Source organism: Delphinapterus leucas, chromosome 13, assembly GCF_059928025.1.
Source record: "Delphinapterus leucas isolate spDelLeu-1000000601 "Yukka" chromosome 13, BTC_Dleu_Yukka2, whole genome shotgun sequence".
NCBI classification, from domain to species: Eukaryota; Metazoa; Chordata; class Mammalia; order Artiodactyla; family Monodontidae; genus Delphinapterus; species Delphinapterus leucas.
This window is the reverse complement of record NC_143141.1, coordinates 10,931,450-10,950,707: the sequence shown is the minus strand read 5'-3', so window position 1 is coordinate 10,950,707 and position 19,258 is coordinate 10,931,450. Positions and strand designations below refer to the sequence as shown.

Below are 19,258 nucleotides of genomic sequence, written 5' to 3'. Positions count from 1 at the left end.
GACGCTCCCACCAACAGCAAGCAGCTGGCACAAGTCCAGGTGACAATCTTGACGTCTTGGACAATCTTCCCAGACAGAGGATTTGGAAGATTTGGGAACATTCTGGACACAGGAAAAGCAGTATTCTTCCCTTTACTTTCTAACCACAGAGCATCTCAGGGCTTTGATTAAAAACCATGAGGTCCGGTCCCCCTTTGTTACCCTCTTCTCCCTTGCTGTGCACAGCAGCCTCGAATCCCAAAGCTACACAAGCACGCTCTTCTCCACCAGCGAGAAGTGGGACAGGGCAAGAACACTGTCGCTGTTTCATTTCAGAATTTCAGAGGCAGGTGGCATTTCTTCCAAAGGTAATTCCAATTATCTGTTGTTGGAATTAATGCTAGCCTTTCTCACTCACCAGTCTCTTCTGAGATGCAGCCAACAAAGCTGGTGCTTGTTGCCCATGTGCACAAGTGCATATGTGTGTGGTGCGTGTATGCCTGTGTGTACGTGTGCATATGTGTGTGTAAACCTCCCCACCAGCAGGAGGAGGGGCCGACCTTCCTTGGAGGACAGTTTCCATACTGGCTTAGACTCTCTCCCCAGACACACTCTGCTTTCCCTCCCATAGTTTTTTACAATGTTTCTCTCAAGCATTATTAATTTTATCAAGCAGCAGACTGTCAACATTTATGACTCTTATCGTGGCTCAAACCCAGTGCATCTTGTATTGATTATTTCCTAAAATACTCCTCCAAGGCTGGAGCACGTACCACTGCCTGGCTCCAGTATCCGCTCACACGGGAGGGTTCGTTCCCAGCAAATAATAAAAAACAACTGTAGTGCATATTCGCGGGCTTTTTTGGAGGGCCCCTGGGTCCTCTGTCCTGCAGATCCCCACAACAGTCCTCCAGGAGGAGCTGAGCAGGGCAGGAAGTGCTGACCCCGTGTCACAGATGGAAAAGTCTAGGCTCAGGGAGGTCAAAAGACTTGTCCAACCAGGGTCACCTAGTAAGTGGTAGAAAAAGGGCCAGAAACCAGATCTTCGTATTCTTCACGTGGACCTCTTGTCCCCAGCCCTCAATGCCCTTCATTGTTAAGCTGGAGGGAGCCCCGGGACCCTGGGTGGTCCAATCTTTATTGCCAGCCCACCCCTCTTTTGTACCACCAGCCTTGTCGCAAGAGAGCACCTGACACCAACACGTCCCAGTGCCCAGGTAACCTTGCTGACAGTCACCCCAGCCCGCCTCATTCCAACAACCCCCTCCTCCCCTTAAACCACTTGCTCTGCTGGAGCCAAACCTTAACCATCAGGACTAAGTAAATCCCTCAGAATCTCCAACCAGTCTTGGTTTTCTTCATATTTCATTCTCTCCATTTACACTGTGGAGGCAGGAGAATGACTTTGTCTTTGATGGTATCCAACTGTGGTCATTTTTACTCACCAGGTTGAAATAAATTGCAGGCTACAATTATAAATTGTAGGAAGCCCTGGGATCTCTTTTGGAGGGAGGGTCAGGACTGGATAGCCCAGTAAGCAACAATCTTGGTTAGAGCAGGCCCCAGATGACTGAATCCTTGAAGCCTTGAAAATTTATTTATTCTATTTGTATATTTTACTCTGATTCCTTCTCTTTCTAAAATAATTTAAGGCTCATTGTAAAAAAAAGACATGTATTCAGTAAGACTGAGACGATGTAACTAAAATAGGGAAATTGAAGAAGAAGCAAATATGCCAGTTTGGGGGCTGTTTGTTAGAAAACTAAGATCAGGAACCTGTTTTTGCCCGGTCCTCTTGGTAGGGCTCCTAATGGGGCCCACTGATGGGTTATGAAGGGGACAGCAAGCGCCTTTAATATCAAGAGGGAAGACAGCTCAGAGTATAGATACCCAAGCAGTGGTGAATCAAGTTGATTTTAGCTGAGGAAGAAGATTTGTCTTTTAGAGACTCTCTGGGCTTATAAAACCAAAAATATACATTTTGTAAAATTTGATTTGTAACAGAATATTACATCATGAAGGTCTGATACATCAAGTGCTCTACAAAGAAATGGGGTTTATTTTAGGGAAAACTACCTTCCTTCTGTTTGAGACTGAATTTATTAAGCAAAAATGTAAATAGCATGGGGTATAATTTAGGATAAAATACAAGTTTGAGTATATTCTCCATACATTTATGGAATCATTATCATTAAAAATTACTATAAACTAACAGTCTGATATGGGAATTGAGTTTGGCTTGAATGTATTAAATCTAAATGAAGTCAGCTATTGATACAGTAGAGATACTGCAAAAATGTGTGCTGAAAAATGCATTAATTACTGATTGATCATTATCAGCATGGGCGGTTCAGTATGCTGCCAATTGAATGTGAGGGGAACCTTGTCAATATTAGACATTTTTTAAGAACAGTTAGTGGATCGGAAATGAAAGAAGAACTGAAGAGAGAATTTACGTGTGGAAAAGATATTTAAAAATACATGCTAGTAAGGAAATCCATCAAATCAAGCCTCATCTTAGTTCTGGAACTTTTGCTCGATGTCTTGAGATGGACCAGCCCAAATGAATGCTTAAATCAACATCACAGCATTAATGGCAAACTCCTACAGCATTGCCCATTGGATCTAATAGCAAAGATCGTGGTCCTGTGCAGAGACTCGGGAAGGAAAAGAACTGTCACGAACAATTTATAATTGTAGCCTGCGAGGATAAATTGCAGTCACACTTGCTAAAGAACCAATCCCAAATGTAGCCATCCTGGAGCTACAGGAGGCTCCAGGATGTATAATTGTAGCCACTGAGCCTGCGAGTCCGGAGCCTGTGCTCCGCAACGAGAGAGGCTACAACAGTGAGAGGCCCGCGTACCGCAAAAAAAAAAAAAAAAAGAGTCCAAATGGCCAATAAGCATATAAAAATGTGCTCAGCATCTTAAGTCATCGGAGAAATGCACATTTAAACCATAATGAGGTGATATTACAATCCCTCGAGAATAGCTAAAGATGGGAAAGTCTGACAATATTGTTGAGGATGTGGAGCAACCAGAATTCTCATATATCGTTGGTCAGAATGGAAAATGGTGCAGTCATTTTGCAAAAGTGTTTGACACTTCCTTACAATATTAAACATAAACCTACCCTTCAACCAGCAGTTGCATTCCTGGGGGTTTACAAAAGAGAAATGGAAACACATATCCACCAAAAGACTTGTGCATGAATGCTTTATCAACTTGATTCATAATAACCCCAAGGTGGAAACAACCCAGATGTCCCGCAGTCAGAGAATGGACCAATTGTGGAGTACTCACAGATGGCAAACCACTCAGCCATACAAAAGAATGAGCTACGGATACAGAAAACCACACGAATGCCTTATCTGCCTGGAAGAAGACAGACGTGAAAGAGTACATACCATACGATTCCATTTATGTAAGTTCACGAACAAGCAAAGCTAGTGAATATTGACGCAAAGAGAAGAGGGGTTGCCTGTGGGGGGCAGGGACTCTGAAAAGGAGCAAGAGGGCACTTTCTGGGGGGCACGGGAACGTTCCATGATCTTAATTGGTGTGATGGTTACATAGGTAGATAATGGACCAGAACTCATGCATTTATGCTTTGTGCATTTCACTGTATATAAATTTTACCTTAATAATAAATATTAGATCACCATGCCTGATGTTTGGGGCAGAGTGGAACAGGAGGCCAGCTGGGAGGTTGTTACAATAGTCCAGGTGCAAGATGATGGTGCGAGATGTTAGAAGTGGCCAGAATTGGGGTCTCTTTTTTTTTTGCAGTACGCGGGCCTCTCACTGTTGTGGCCTCTCCCGTTGCGGAGCACAGGCTCCGGACGTGCAGGCTAAGTGGCCATGGCTCACGGGCCCAGCCGCTCCGCGGCATGTGGGATCTTCCCGGACCGGGGCACGAACCCGTGTCCCCTGCATCGGCAGGCGGACTCTCAACCACTGCGTCACCAGGGAAGCCCTGGACTCTTTTATAAAGCCCAAAAAATCCAAACTTCTCACTGTGGCCCCTACGTCTGACTCTTTCAAGGATTTTGCCCATTTTTTAACTGGGTTTGTGTGTCTTTTTACCATTGAGCTCTAGGAATTCTTTATATGTTCCGAGTACAAATACTTTGTATCTGGACATAACTTTTTTTTCAGATATATGCATTGCAGATATTCTTTCCTAGTTTGTAGATTGCCTTTTTTTGGGGGGGCTGCACTGGGTCTTCGTTGCTGCGCGTAGGCTTTCTCTAGTTGCGGCAAGCAGGGGCTACTCTTCGTTGCGGTGCGTGGGCTTCTCATTCCGGTGGCTTCTCTTGTTGTGGGGCAGGGGCTCAAGGTGTGCGGGCTTCAGTAGTTGTGGCACGTGGGTTCAGTAGTTGTGGCATACGGGCTCAGTAGTTGTGGCTCATGGGCTCTAGAGCGCAGGTTCAGTAGTTGTCGCGCGTGGGCTTAGTTATCCTGCAGCATGTGGGATCTTCCCGGACCAGGGCTCGAACCCGTGTCCCCTGCATTGGCAGGTGGATTCTTAACCACTGAACCACCAGGGAAGTCCTGTAGATTGTCTTTTTATTCTTTTCATGATGTCTTTTGATGAACAATGGTTTTTAATTTTGATAAAGATTACCTTTTCAGTTCTTTTTCTTTTACACTTTCAATATTTTGAGGTCCTCTCTAAGAAACCTCTGCCTTCTCCTTTGTTCTTGTACAAACGTTGTAATTGTGGAATTTGTGTTCAGGTGTATAATACACCTTTTTTGTGTGTGTAGTGTGAGGTCAGGATCAAGGTTAAATTTTTTTCTATAGTTTTATCAGTAGTTCCAACGCCATTTATTGAAAAGACTTTCATTTTCCCATTGAATTGCCTTGGCAACACTGTCCAAAAATCAAGTGAACATATGGGTGTGGATTTATTTCAGGACTCTTCATTCTGTCCCATTAATCTATGTGTCCACCCTAATGCCAATACCACATACTCTTTTGAGTAGCTTTTTAATGTCTTGAAATCAAATAGGGAGAGTCCTCCAAATTCACCCTTTTTTAGAATTGCTTTAATGATTCTAGGCCTTTTGCATTTCCATGTATGGTTTTTGAATCAACTTATAAATTTTGATCAAGGAACTATAACACTTTTAAAATAAGCATTACATTGTGCTTGCCTTCTTCTTCTTCCCCACCCACCCTTGAGAAAACCCTCCAATGACTCCATTTACCTTGGCAAAAAATCCAAACTTCTCACTGTGGCCCCCACGTCTGACTCTTCTTACTCGCTGCTGTTCCTTATCCTCTGCTGATTCTCTCCTGGGACCACAGAGTGGGATCCCTGAGCAGAGTGCTGGGAGGATTCTGTGACAAAGGCTGTCTGTGGCCATTGTACTTCTGCCCTCCCCAGGGGCCTTGACTACTCCAGGAAAGCCCAAGAGAGGAAGGATGAAAGGTGACATTCCCACGGCTCTGTCCAAAGACATTTTTCATCTGTCACAACATTACTGCAGTATTTTGACAGTTTTGGATTTTCCAAATTCTTGCCTTAAACTTAATGCCTCTTGTCTGGCAGCATGCTTCATCCCAAATTCCTAGCTGCCTCGAAAATGTTTCTGATTATTAGTGCAATCACATAATTTATCAATACTGACAACACGTAATGATGAATGCATCGTATTGACATCACCAGCCTGATGCATGAGCTTACTTTGCTGTTGACGAAAAATGCATTATTTTACATTGATTTTAATTGAAAAGAGTGATGGATTATGTACCTTGCAACTTTACTGAATTTGTGTATCAGTTCTAACAGTTTTTTTGGTGGAATCTTTAGGGTTTTCTACATATAAGATCATGTCGTCTGTGAACACAGATAGGTTTACTTCTTCTTTCCCAATTTACTATGCTTGATTTTTATCCCCAGCATAGACAACCATCTGACATAAATGTACTTTATTAGTTTGTAGCCTGCCTCGTCTCTAAAATGTAAGCTCCATAAAGCAGGTATTACTTTACCTGCTTTGTTCACTGCCTCTTGAACTACCTCATAGTAGGTGTTCAATAAAAAATTGTAAAATGAATGAATCACCTAGCCTGGCACATAGTAGGGACCTAGCAAATGATAACAAGTAATCATTATTGTTATTTTTAACATAATATTTCAATGCAAGAAGAATAATTATGCCTTAAACTGAGAAGTTTCCATTATGCAGAATGGTTTCCAGTGCAGTAAATAAATAGCACCAGGCTTCCAGCTGCACCGGAGTCCCCAGGCAGGTCCCAGCTCACTCCCTGGCACGCCCTTTCAAGTAATCCCTGTGGCTGTCATGGATGACAACTCAGTTCAGGTGCCAATCTACACAGAGGAACTTCTATAAACAGGCCCTCCCTCTATCCTGTCATCTCTGCTCAGATCCTCCACGGCATCCCACGGGGCCAGGGCTGACCCGACCAGAGCGCTGGCCAAGTGGCCAGGGTCCAAGTCGTGGAACCAGAGCTGGGACAGGGCCTCCTGCCAAAGGCAGCAGCACACAAGGCAGAGCCAGGGGCAGCCTGTCCAGCCCACTAGGAAAAGCCTGGGTCCCAATACAAACAGAAGCCAGAGGACCAAGGGCAGAGCCAAGGCCAGGGTGTTGGAGCCAAGAGCTCAAAATAGGTCAGGAACCAGTCCTGGGATGGGACTTCAGTCTCTTGGTGAAACCCCTGCTCAGCTCCTTTTCTGCAACATGCCAATGGCTTCAGTGTAACTGCTTCCTGGGAAAGGCTGCTCCTTTTCTCAGGGGTTCATGAGGAAAGCAACAACGTTCCCCATGCCCTGTTGCCTTCTAAGGGGAGCTGACTTTCAAATCTTTTTCCATTCCAGATCTGATCACCACCCCCCACCCCGGTATTTCTCTAAATACAAAAACCCAAACCATCCCAAACTGACACTATCTTAAATTCTGATGGAAATTTAATAATTGCAGTATAATAAATATAATATACACTTGATCTGAGCCAAAAGGCCGAGGAGCGATAATAATAAATATAATATAAATATAAAGCTGCCAATCCCCCTCCAAGCTGATCTGAGATGGGTGGTTTGAGAAAACAGTGGATGATTTAGACCAGCAGTTCTCAAGCTTTAGACCCCTTTATACTCTTAAAAATTATCTCGGGTACTTCCCTGGTGGCACAGTAGTTAAGAATCCACCTGCCAATGCAGGGGACATGGGTTCGATCCCTGGTCCAGGAAGATCCCACATGCCATGGAGCAACTAAGCCCAAGCGCCACAACTACTGAGCCTGTGCTCTAGAGCCCGTGAGCCACAACTACAGAAGTCTGCGTGCCTAGAGCCCGTGCTCCACAACAGGAGAAGCCACCGCAGTGAGAAGCCCACACACCGCAACGAGGAGTTGCCCCTGCTTGCCACAACTAGAGAAAGCCAGCGCACAGCAACAAAGACCCAATGTGGCCAAAAATTAATTAATTTATTTATTTAAAAAAATTTTTTTAATTATCTCGGATTCCGGACTTACTTGGTGGCACAGTGGTTAAGAATCTGCCTGCAAATGCAGGAGACACGGGTTCGAGCCCTGGTCCGGGAAGATTCCACGTGCTGCAGAGCAACTAAGCCCATGCGCCACAACTTCTGAGCCTGTGCTCTAGAGCCCATGAGGCACAACTACTGAAGCCCACACACCTAGAGCCCGTGCTCTGCAACAAGAGAAGCCACCACAATGAGAAGCCCGTGCACCGCAAAGAAGAGTAGCCCCAGCTCGCCGCAACTAGAGAAAGCCCACACGCAGCAATGAAAACCCAACGCAGCCAAAAACTAAATTAATTAATTTTTTTTAAATGGCAAAAAAAAATTATCTTGGATTCCAAAGAGCTTTAGTTTATGCAGGTTGTATCTATCAAGTTACTGTACTAGTAATTAAAGCTGAGAATTTTTTAAATGTTTATTCATTTAAAAATAACAATAATAAACCTATTACATGTTAATGTAAATGACATAATTCTTATGAAAAATAGCCACAATTTTCAAGCCAAAAACTAAATCAATGAGAGGAATCGCATTGTTTTGCCTTTTTACAAAGTGTTTTAGCATCTGGCTTAATAAAAGCCAGCTGGCCTCTCATGTCTGCTTCTGCACTCAGTCTGTAGCCATATGTTGTTTTGGTCGAAGTTGATGATGAAAACCTGGTGTCGTGCACGCAGGTAGTTGGACATCTACTTTTCAGATAGTAACAGAAAGGATCTTGGGTACACCCACGGGTCCTCAGATCCTACTTCGAGAACCACTGGCTTCGGTAATGATACTACCGTGCCCACGGCCCACGTGGATCATGGGGGTGAGGACGAGAGGAGCTCAGGATGAGAGAGAAGATCACTGGGGACAGGGTTGGGGGGTAAGCAGTCACGGATGGAGTGGGGAACGTCATTATCCATTATCCATTGTCCCCAGTCCTCACTACAGTTGGCCAGGAATAGCCTGAGTCCCACTGGCTCCCTCCTGAGAAAAGGAAATGTTGGGATGGAGCATCCCTAAGTCAGCCCTGCACCATGATTGGGAGGGACGAAATGCTGAACGGGAACAATTCAGAAGAATTAGAAACAATTCAGGAGAAACAGTACAGGGTACCAGGAAAGAAGGACAGTGCGTCAGTACTCAAGCCAGGATGCACACTGCATCACCTGCAAGGTTTAAATGCTGATCCGATGAGCCTGACCAAAAGCCTGGATGGCAAGAGTTTGGAAAGCTCCACAGGCGGTTCTAATGTGCACCCTGGGGTGAGACCCACCAGATTTGAGTGGGCTCAGGGAGCAATCCACCTGGCTTTGAATCAATGCTCCACTAGTTATATATACAGCTTACTAGTTGTATGACCTCTGACCAATTACTCAGCTTCAGTTTGCTCATCTGTAAAATAGGAATACCACTAGGGATGTCAGGAATATTAAATGAGATCATCCATTTAAAGTTCTTAGAGCTGTGACTGACACGAAATATATATTTAGTAAGTGTGAGCTGTCGCTGGTTATGGTGATTTTTTGTGCAGGCTGCCAGCCTCTGTTGGCTTCCAGGGTGTCTCTGAGGAGGGTGCCACACAGACAGGACCAGGCACCCAAGGGAGGGGCTGGGGTCCAGTCCGAGCACTGCCACAAAGCAGATGTCCCAACTGGGTCCTCCATCTCCTCATCTGGAAATTCCAGAAGTCAGAGACCTCCCCCAATGCAGGACCCAGTCCTGAATCCTCAGAGAGAGAGACAGTTGGCCGAGGGGCACAAATGTGATGTCACTGGAAACAGGTGCAGGAGGAGTTGAAAAGGTGCAATGAGATTTTTCACAGTGTGTGTGTGTGTGTGTGTGTGTGTGTGTGTGCGCACGCGCACTCTGTAGTCAGGCTGAGATACTGTTTTCCTTTTTAAATTACTGAAACACCTCAAATCTACTGCAGTTGACAGAAGGGAGAAGACAGAGTGGAAACATTTTAATGGCTTTTTCTCAGCCTGTGGGCTGTCCACCGAGCCCTGGGATGAATGAGGCTCGCTCCTCGTTTGTCCTCAAGGACATGATCGTCACATGTTACACGCTGCACTCTGCCTGGGAGCTTATCCAATCATCCCCAAAAGTTAAGAGCAACACACGAGGGCCAGGGAAAGATGGAAGGACCTGGAATGCTCTCTGAACTGGCAGTCCATGACTCAATATTTTCATGAAGAGGTGGGATGAATCATGCAACACTTCTAGAATTACTGGATGTGGACAGCTCCTCCAGCTGTTCACAGGGGGGAATTTGAGAGCCTTCACATGCAGATGTTCTGCTGTCTTATGACACCCGCCCCATGAGATAAGCCTGCAGCCCCAGTGACCGATGACTGACTGGTTTAATTTCCTTCAGGTTCATTGGCTTTTGCAAATTCACACAGAGAGAAGCGCCAGACAGGCTGAAATAACTAACAGAAATGAGCTGGAGGGATCGTCCAGGGCCAATCCTGTGCCTCCCAGAGGAATCACACCTCATCATGCAGGACAGAGCTGTCCAGGCTGCTGACGACCACGGAAGGAGCCGTGAAAACAGGGAGATAATTGGATCCAGGGCTTAACACACTTCATCAGTAGCAAGAGTATGCAGGCTAATCCTTCAGACGTGGGGGGCTCAGGCTGCAACTGATAAACCTCATTACAGGATCAACCCTCACATCCGGGTCTTGATTTTTGACACTAACTTAAGCCTTAGACATGTTGGGCTGATTAAGGGGGCAGGAGACTGGCCCCCATGTCGGAATCTCACCTTCCTGCCAGCCCCACACCAGACACATTTGGAGGCCAGATTCTGATGGAGAAAGTGGCTGAAAGCAAAGAGGGATTGGGGTTTTTATGTTCTGTTGTTTGTTTGGTTGTTCATTTGTTTGTTTGTTTGGTTGGTTGGTTGGTTGGATGAGAGAGAAGATGGCTGGGGACAGGGTTGGGGGGTAAGCAGTCAAGGATGGAGTGGGGAACGTCATTATCCTTTATCCATTGTCCCCACTCCTCACTACAGTTGGCCAGGAATAGCCTGAGTCCCACTGGCTCCCTCCTGTTTGGTTGGTTGGCTGTTTGGCTATTTGGCTGTTTGGTTGGTTGGCTGTTTGGCTGTTTGGTTGGTTGGTTGGTTGGTTGGTTGGTTGGTTGGCTGTTTGGCTGTTTGTTTGTTTGTTTGTTTGGTTGGTTGGTTGGTTGGTTGGCTGTTTGGCTGTTTGGTTGGTTGGTTGGTTGGCTGGCTGGTTGGTTGGTTGGTTGGCTGTTTGGCTGTTTGGTTGGTTGATTGGTTGGTTGGTTGGTTGGCTGTTTGGCTGTTTGGTTGGTTGGTTTGTTGGTTGGTTGTTTGGTTGGCTAGCTGGTTGGTTGGTTGGTTGGTTGGTTGGTTGGCTGTTTGGCTGTTTGGTTGGTTGGTTGGTTGGTTGGTTGGTTGGCTGTTTGGCTGTTTGGTTGGTTGGTTGGTTGGTTGGTTGTTTGGTTGGTTGGTTGGTTGGCTGGCTGGTTGGTTAGTTGGTTGGTTGGTTGGTTGGCTGTTTGGCTGTTTGGTTGGTTGGTTGGTTGGTTGGTTGGCTGGTTAGTTGTTTGGATGGTTGCATTCACCTCTAAATGTATGTTTCATTGAGAGGCAATTTACTAGCTTGAACATCCACTTTGCCAGCATGTTCTACTTGGTATGAAAAGATTTTCCAGACTTTGCCAGCATGCTTCACCCTGTTCTGGGGGTATTTCCTTGCACATGCTCTCCGAGGTGACGCTGTGCCCTTGTCACCTTGGAGGGGTTGCTGGACCTCACCAGGAGGTGAGGTGCCAAAGCTCTGCCTGTAATTTCTTCCTCAGGAGAAGATGCTGAGTTCTGTCCCTGCCTCCTCAGGACAGACAGCCAACCGAAGCGGGTGGGTGGGTGGTGATCTGGTCTCAAACACGGACTCAGGCCCCCACCAGCTCTGATCCACACTCCACAGAGAAACGAGCCCCTGTGGTCTCCTGAATGGGAAAGACCTCCACCCCCTCACTCCTCAGCCTCTCCCTCCGCAGACCACGCTGGGCAGGACGGGGGCCAGGCTCACAGCAGAATACGTTCAGCTCCTCAGCATCTGCTGAAGCTCGTCCCCAGTTCAGGGCCCTCCCCCAGGGATCTCACCATGGGGTATTTTTTTCCTGTGTAAAGTGTTAGGTTTAAGGAAGCTACGAAGCTGCATGAATTGACTTAAATTTGCCTAAAATATAGAGTTTCTAATGCTAGCATCACAAAGGAATCCTCTCATCCCATATTCTTTCTTTCCTTCTTTCTTTTAATGAGGCTAAATTGACTAAAATAATTTAACTGCATTGAGAGTGGCAATTTTTAGGCAAACAAGACTCATCCATTTTGGACAAGTCTAAAATGCTTAAAAAGTCCATAAAATTAGTTCACTACGTTTCTCAGATATTTGAGTTTTACACCCCAAATTATATTTGTTTTGTGAACAAATATTTCATTACCTCTGCTCATTCCCCTACTACCTGGCCTGTGGGCTCGGGAAAAGTGAATCAATTAGGTTAACACAGGGAGGGGACAGAAAAGGAGGGTGAAGGAGCCACTCCCCCATACCGACCACATTGTCTGTTTCCCCCAGGGCAAAATTAATGTGCTTCCTTCCACAAGTCACAAAAGCAAATAAAACAAAACAAAATATTTTTCTTTCTCTGTCTCTCTCTCTCTCCTTCACTCACACACACACGACACCAAAATAACAATGAAACTTACCTGATCCTGAATTGTACATTTTATCAGAGGCAGACCCATGGTAAACATCACTCTCTGAAATGTCAAAGCTCTCATTTCATCCAGACTCAAATCATACCTGTGACAAATGGATACAAAATGGATGTTAAGACGTTGGACTGATGGTGACCATGAGTGGAGCCTTTGGACCCAGGGATCTGACAGAACAGACATCTTTGTTGGGTCTCTCTATAGCTCTTGTTCCATGCTATGTGTCAAAGGAGGCCACCACGTGTGTGACACAGACTGTGGGGGGCGGTCAAAATGGAAGGAAAGAAAGAAGGGTTCCCTGACAATGACCTTAAAACAAGACTCTAACATGTCCTCCTCTACCCAAGTGTCTGGGATGGTAAGATGGGGCAGATGGGAGAGACCTGTGTGGTGGCCCCAGGAGTGTCACCTAGAATTTCCTTCAAGAGAACCCACAGTGGGAGCAGCATTTCCCAGCAACCTGCAGCTGCCATTCCTTGTTATTAATCTTGGCGCTGGCCCCAGGCTGCTCTGCCCTCAGGCTGCTCCCGGCTGGTGATGAGCATGGCAAGGTTCTAGACTCCGGCCATTCCTGCCCACCAGGAGACTTTTTCCCAGGGACCCCAGCAGCCCACTCAGACTGTCTCGTGCCGGTGCCAGGCCCTTTCTTCTCCCTCATTTCATGGTGTCAGCCCTGCTTGCACACATCCCAAAGGTTCCCCCACCTCCTGCAGCTCCCTCCCTGTGACCCTTCTAGATGTTCCCCCAGTAAGTCGCTTGCACATCTAGTCCCATCTCGGTGTCTGTTTCTCAACGAACCTCGACTGACATAGGAGGGGAGGATCCATGCTGCCGCCTGAAGTGTTTAAACACAAAGCACAGCCAGAGTTTGGGGGAACCGCACTCAGGTTTGGATGCTGACTGTCACTAACTGCGTGACCAACATCAAGTGGGCTGCCGTGGCTCCATCCTCCCATCTGTAAGGTGGGAATGAGAGTCACGCATAACTCAGAGGAGTGTCATTTCAAATGCTTGGACTAGGGCGTGCATATAGATGGTAAGTGTTCGATAGTAGTAACTGCCATTCACGCTCTTAGTTACCCCATCTCCTCCTTCTCAAGGGCAGGCACTGCGTCAGACCCATTTTTACAGCCCCAGCACCCCTACAAGGCCTGGCCCACGTGAGGCCCCATTCAATGGTGGTTGAACTTAAACGTATTTGGGTCCTCAAGTTTCACGACCAGGTTGTGGAGGCAGTGTCCCCATGGATGCCCCCGCAGACATGCTTACTACACATACTGTCCTCATGTCAAGTTTATTTCCACCCAGAATACAAACTGCATGCATTCAGAGTCCACATCTTAAACTCCTGTGTAGCCCCTGAGGGCCAGCAGAGCATCTCACATTTAAACATTTTCCCTAAATACCTGCTGGTCAATTGCCCCAGACCAAACAAGAACCATCTTGACTTTCTCTCTTCCATCCAGTCTGCAGGTAACTGAAAAATCCAAGAGGACCCACTGTGCATTCGGGAAAGTAAAAGATAACCCCCCCACCAAAAAAAAAAAAAAAGCCAAATGGTCACAGAAACTCCCTAACAAAAAAATCTTGAGACAGGACAGGCCCATTCTTACTTTTTTGTTTTTCTGAGTCAGAACCACTGGTGGGGATTTCAGTAGAAACATTACTGCATGAAGTCAGTATTTTCCCTAAGGAGAACAGAAAATTAAAATGCCAATTTCAATAAAATGGGAGACTGGAAAAATCTCCACATCTGAACATACAAGTAAGGCCTGCCCAAAGCATCTGAGTCAAGCAGGCTTTGGCAGGAGGAACTGAAAAGAACCACAGAAAGGGATCTCACAGCACAAGGGCCAAATGGTGACCAATCTCAGGAAACGCTAGTAAAAATTCACTTCCTAAATGGAAGATGTGTACGCCGAGACGTAAAACCTATAGCTCTTATCTGGAAAGCGGGATAGGAATGGCAGTGAGCTAGCAGATAGCAGGAGGCCCACTGGTCTCTGAGCTATAGGTTTAGGGCCAGGGTGACATGAAGAATCACATGCACAGGTCACATTTGAGAGAAGTGGTCTATCTAAGTGGCAGCGGGGAAGGAAAAAGTTTCCATGTGATGAAAAGGACCCACCCTGGATCACTATCCAAGCTTTTCCCAGCTCCCCAACCCTGAAACCCCTTAGAAAATCCAGGCTAGAAGTCATTCAGCTTCACTCACATCATTCAGTTATAAGTAATAAACAGAAATTAGCATAGAATTGAAACAATGACCCTACAAAGAGCAGCAAATCCATTAAAAAACTAAAAACGCTCATCAGGGGGAAAAAAGTCATCCTGTAGCAAATAAAAATTGTGACCAAATATTATCTACATATTATATAAAACCAGTGGTGTGGGACTTCCCTGGTGGCACATTGGATAAGAATCCACCCGCCAATGCAGGGAACACAGGTTCAATCCCTGGTCCGGGAAGATCCCACATGCCGCAGAGCAACTAAGCCCGTGTGCCACAATTACTAAGCCTACACTCTAGAGCCTGTGAGCCACAACTACTGAGCCTGCGTGCCACAACTACTGAAGCCCACACGCCTAGAGCCCATGCTCCGCAACAAGAGAAGCCACCACAGTGAGAAGCCCATGCACTGCAACTAAGAGTAGCCCCCACTCACCGCAACTAGAGAAAGCCTGCACGCAGCAACAAAGACCCAACACAGCCAAAAATAAATAAATTAAATCTTTAAAATAAATAAAATTAAATTAAATAAATAAATAAAACCAGTGGTGTGTTAGAGCCAGTTTAAATTAGCTCATGAGATACAATTGTTAAATGTCAAAGAATTTTTGTGAACTAGTTTTTAAACACACCCATTATCAAAAATTAATATATAGAAAGATGCACTGAAATAAATTCTATTTTAAAAATAAAAGTAATACTCAAGCTCATCCCTTCCTAATTATGTTATTATATTTTACTATTATTTATGTTCTTTGGGTTGTTTATGTGTATTGGTGGAAATACTATATAATGGAGGACTTCCAGTCCTGCCAAGGTGCAATAGCCCCATTCCTCCCAGATCCTCCCTCTTACAACTAAAAAACCCTAGACACTGCACAATAAACAAGCATAGGATGACTCTGAAAAGTACAAAAAAGAAGGCAGACCACCTGGGGGAACTCAGAATTTGAGGAATGCCATGCCAGCAAATTCTCTGGGTTTCTTTATTGCCTCCCATGTACATATGCTGGACAAGATGCTACAGAATCTTCCAACCCAGAATCTCCAGCAGACACAGACAAAAAGTACTCCAGAGAAGCCTGTTCTCCTTAGCCGAAGGATGCAAAAGGGTCTGAAGTTGCTGGGCAAACAATAGGCTGCCTTTGGGAGTGTGGGCAGGGAAGCAGACCATCAGAACTGGCAGTGTGGATGTGCAGCAGGATTCCCAGCATCAGTTGGGACAGGAGGCTTTCAGATTGCATGGGCTGCCAGGGGGCTTGCAGAGACGTGGGCTCAGCTAAAATCTAGCCTCAGGGTGGGGAGCTCTGGAGTATAAGTGGCACCACAGAGTTGTCCCACTCTGTCAGTCAGTAGCTGTGGGCATTCCCAGGGAGAAAGCATAACCTCAGGCATTTCCTGGGAAGGTCGCTCCCATTGGGCAAGGACAATTCCAAGGAGCTTTGCTGTGAGTTGATACCAGTCAACGTTGATAGCAGCTAGGAGATGAGTGTAGAGGCCGGGTAAAGGGATCAGGGTGGGGTATCAACAGCAACTGCTACAGCAGCTGACTACAGAAATCAGGAGAAGAAAATAACAAATTAAACGAAAGGAAAGGAGAAAAAATAAATTATTAAAAGAAAAGCAGAAAAGTAATCAGTTAGAAAACAGAAAAGAATAACTAGTAAATCCGAAAGCTGGCTCTTTGAAAACAACCACCATAGAGGTTTTTGTTAAACATTGTACTGGGGGAGTCAGCCAATGCAATTAGACAAGAGAACAAAATTTAGAGAAATCGAAATTGGAAAGAAATGGGTAAAACTCTCACTATTTACCGATGATGCATGTGTTAGGTTGATTGTATTGATGGCCCCTCTGCTTGACCTCTCCTTGATCCCAGTCCTTTGACACTGAAGTTCTCATAAAGAGGCAGAGTCTGCTTCCCCAACCCTTGAGTCTGAGCTTGGCCATGTGACTTGCTTTGGCCATTAAGATATTGGTATCTTTGAGAGACGCAAAGGCTCGAAAAAGTATTTGTGCATTTCCTTGCTCTCTTACTCCTCTGAAATCCCCCCTGAGAATATGCTTGAGATAATCTAAGAACATGCCTGGACTAGCCTATGGGGTGGGGTGGGGTGTATAAAGTAAGAGATAAGTACGAAGAGCTCAGCTGTATCAGCCAAAGCCATCACAGACCAGCCTACCTCCAGGCAACCCCTAAACATGTGGAAGAAGCCAGTCAAGATCAGAAGAGCTGCCTATTCAACCTACAGCTGACTACAGATTCATGAATGAGCCCAGACAAGACTAGAAGAACCCCCCCAGCCACCCACAAACTCATGGTCCATAATATTGATCAATTATTGTTTTGAACTGCTAAGTTTTGCATTATAGGTAACTGATACAATAGTCCTATATACCTGGAAGCCCGCAAGACAACTAAAATTACTACAAACAATAAGAGTTGGCAGGATACACAATTAATAGAAGTTAATGGCTTTCATATAGATACATAAACAATCAGAAAGTACATGAAAGAAAAGATCCCAGTTGCAAAAGTAATAAAACAAAAGAAAAATATACTTAAGAATAAACTTTTTATATGTACATAACTTACCTGAAGAAAACTTTAAAACACTCCTAAAGTACACAAGCAAAAACCTGAACAAATAGAAACATGGACCATTTGTTTTAATAGGAAGAAAGGCCACAAAGAAATCAATTCTCCCTAAGTTAATTTATGCAGTCAATATGATCTAAATAAAAACACCATTAAGGGATTTTGAAGTTCACATATGAAAGGAAACAAGCAAAAACAACCAGAAAAACTCTAAAAATGAGGAGCTATGATCTGTGTGATAAGGCCTCAGTAATTCAACCGGCGCAAAAATAGTCAGATAGACCAATGGAATAAAATAGAATGTCGAGAAACGGAATTAAATACATATGGAAAGTTAATATATTTCAGAGAAAGCTGGGATATCAAATCCAAAACATTGAGATGTTCTAATTGGGTAACCAACTGGAAGAAAAAGTTAAGTTGAATCCCTATCTCACACCATATACTAGAATAAATTCCAAATTGATCAGGATTTACATGGAGGAAAACAAAACCACAAGGTATTAAGATAAAACATAAAGAATTCTTTCATGATCTCAATGCAAAAGATATTTTCTAATATGATATAATATTTAAAAGCCATAAAGAAAAATTTGATAAATGTGACTATATAATAACAAAAACTTCTGCATGACAAAAACACCTTAAGAATAGTCAAAAGACAAATGACAAACAGGGACAAAATACTTGTTACTGATGTCATTGCAAAGGGATGAAGCTCCCTAATTACAGAGCTCCTATAATTCATTAAAAACATACCAGCAAGCACAACAAAGGAAACCATCAACAAAACGAAAAGACAATGTAGTGAATGGAAGAAAATATTTGCAAATATATGACCAACAAGGGGTTAATATCCAAAATATATAAACAACTCATACAACTCAATATCAAAAAAACAAACGACCCAATTTAAAAGTGGGCAGAAGAAAGACCTTAATAAACATTTTTCCAAAGAAGAAATACAGATGGCCAACAGGCACATGAAAAGATGCTCAACATTGCTGATTATTAGAGAAATGCAAATCAAAACAACAATGAGATATCACCTCACACATGTCAGAATGGCTATTATCAAAAAGACCACAAATAACAAATGTTGGCAAGGATGTGGAGAAAAGGGAACCCTTGTACACTGTTGGTGGGAATGTAAATTGGTGCAGCCACTATGGAAAACATTATGGAGGTTCCTCAAAAAAACTAAAAATAGAACTACTATATGATCCAGGAATTTCACTCCTGGGTATATATCTGGAAAAAACACTAATTGAAAAGATACATGCATCCTAATGTTCATAGCAGCACTATTTACAATAGCCAAGATATGGAAGCAACCCAAGTGTCCATCAACAGATGAATGGATAAAGAAGATGTGGTATGTATATATATTATATATATATATGTATGTATATATACACAATGAAATATTAGCTATAAAAAAGGATGAAATTCTGCCATTTGCAGCAACATGGTTGAGAATATTATGCTTAGGGAAATAAATCAGACAGAGAAAGACAAATACTGTATGCTACCACTTATTTGCGGAATCTAAAAAATAAAACAAACTAAGGTATCTAGCAAAACAGAAGGAGACTCACAAACATAGAAAACAAACTAGTTGTTACCAGTGGAGAGAGGGTGGGGGAGGAGCAAGATAAGGGCATGGGATTACGAGATACAAACTACTGTGCATAAAAGAGATATGCAACGAGGACATATTGTACAGCACAGGAAATTACAGCCATTACTCTGTAATAATTTTTAATGAAGTACGATCTATATAAATACTGAATCACTATGCTAGACACCTGAAACTAACATAAAATTGTAAATCAACTATACCTCAGTTGAAAAAAAAAAAAAAAAGACCAAAAGGGGGCAAATGATTTGAACACATGGGCCACAGAATAAGAAATACAAGTGATACAAATATATTTTTAAATCTCTGCTCTCATACGAAGTAAGAGAAGCACAAATTAAAACTACACTGAAATACTGATTTTCACCTATTACATGAACAAAATCCACACAGTCTGATAACACACTACGTTGGCAACGTTTTGAGGAGCTGATGCTCTCACACACTAGCCTGAGGGACGGAGGGTACAAATTGGTACAGTCTGCACGTGCAACAATTAAACAATATCTATCAAAATTACAAAGGAACCTACCTTTTGACCCAGCAATTCCACTTCTAGAAAC

At 44.0% G+C, this 19,258-nt stretch overlaps 1 protein-coding gene across 1 annotated transcript in view; it reads right to left on the bottom strand.

The window, feature by feature from the left end:
• Positions 1-19,258, bottom strand: part of ACOXL (acyl-CoA oxidase like) — a 372,543-nt gene that overhangs the window by 329,036 nt on the left and 24,249 nt on the right. Inside the window, 1 exon segment of the mRNA XM_089922788.1 lies at positions 12,219-12,315. Coding sequence (XP_089778914.1) covers positions 12,219-12,315 — 97 coding nt within the window.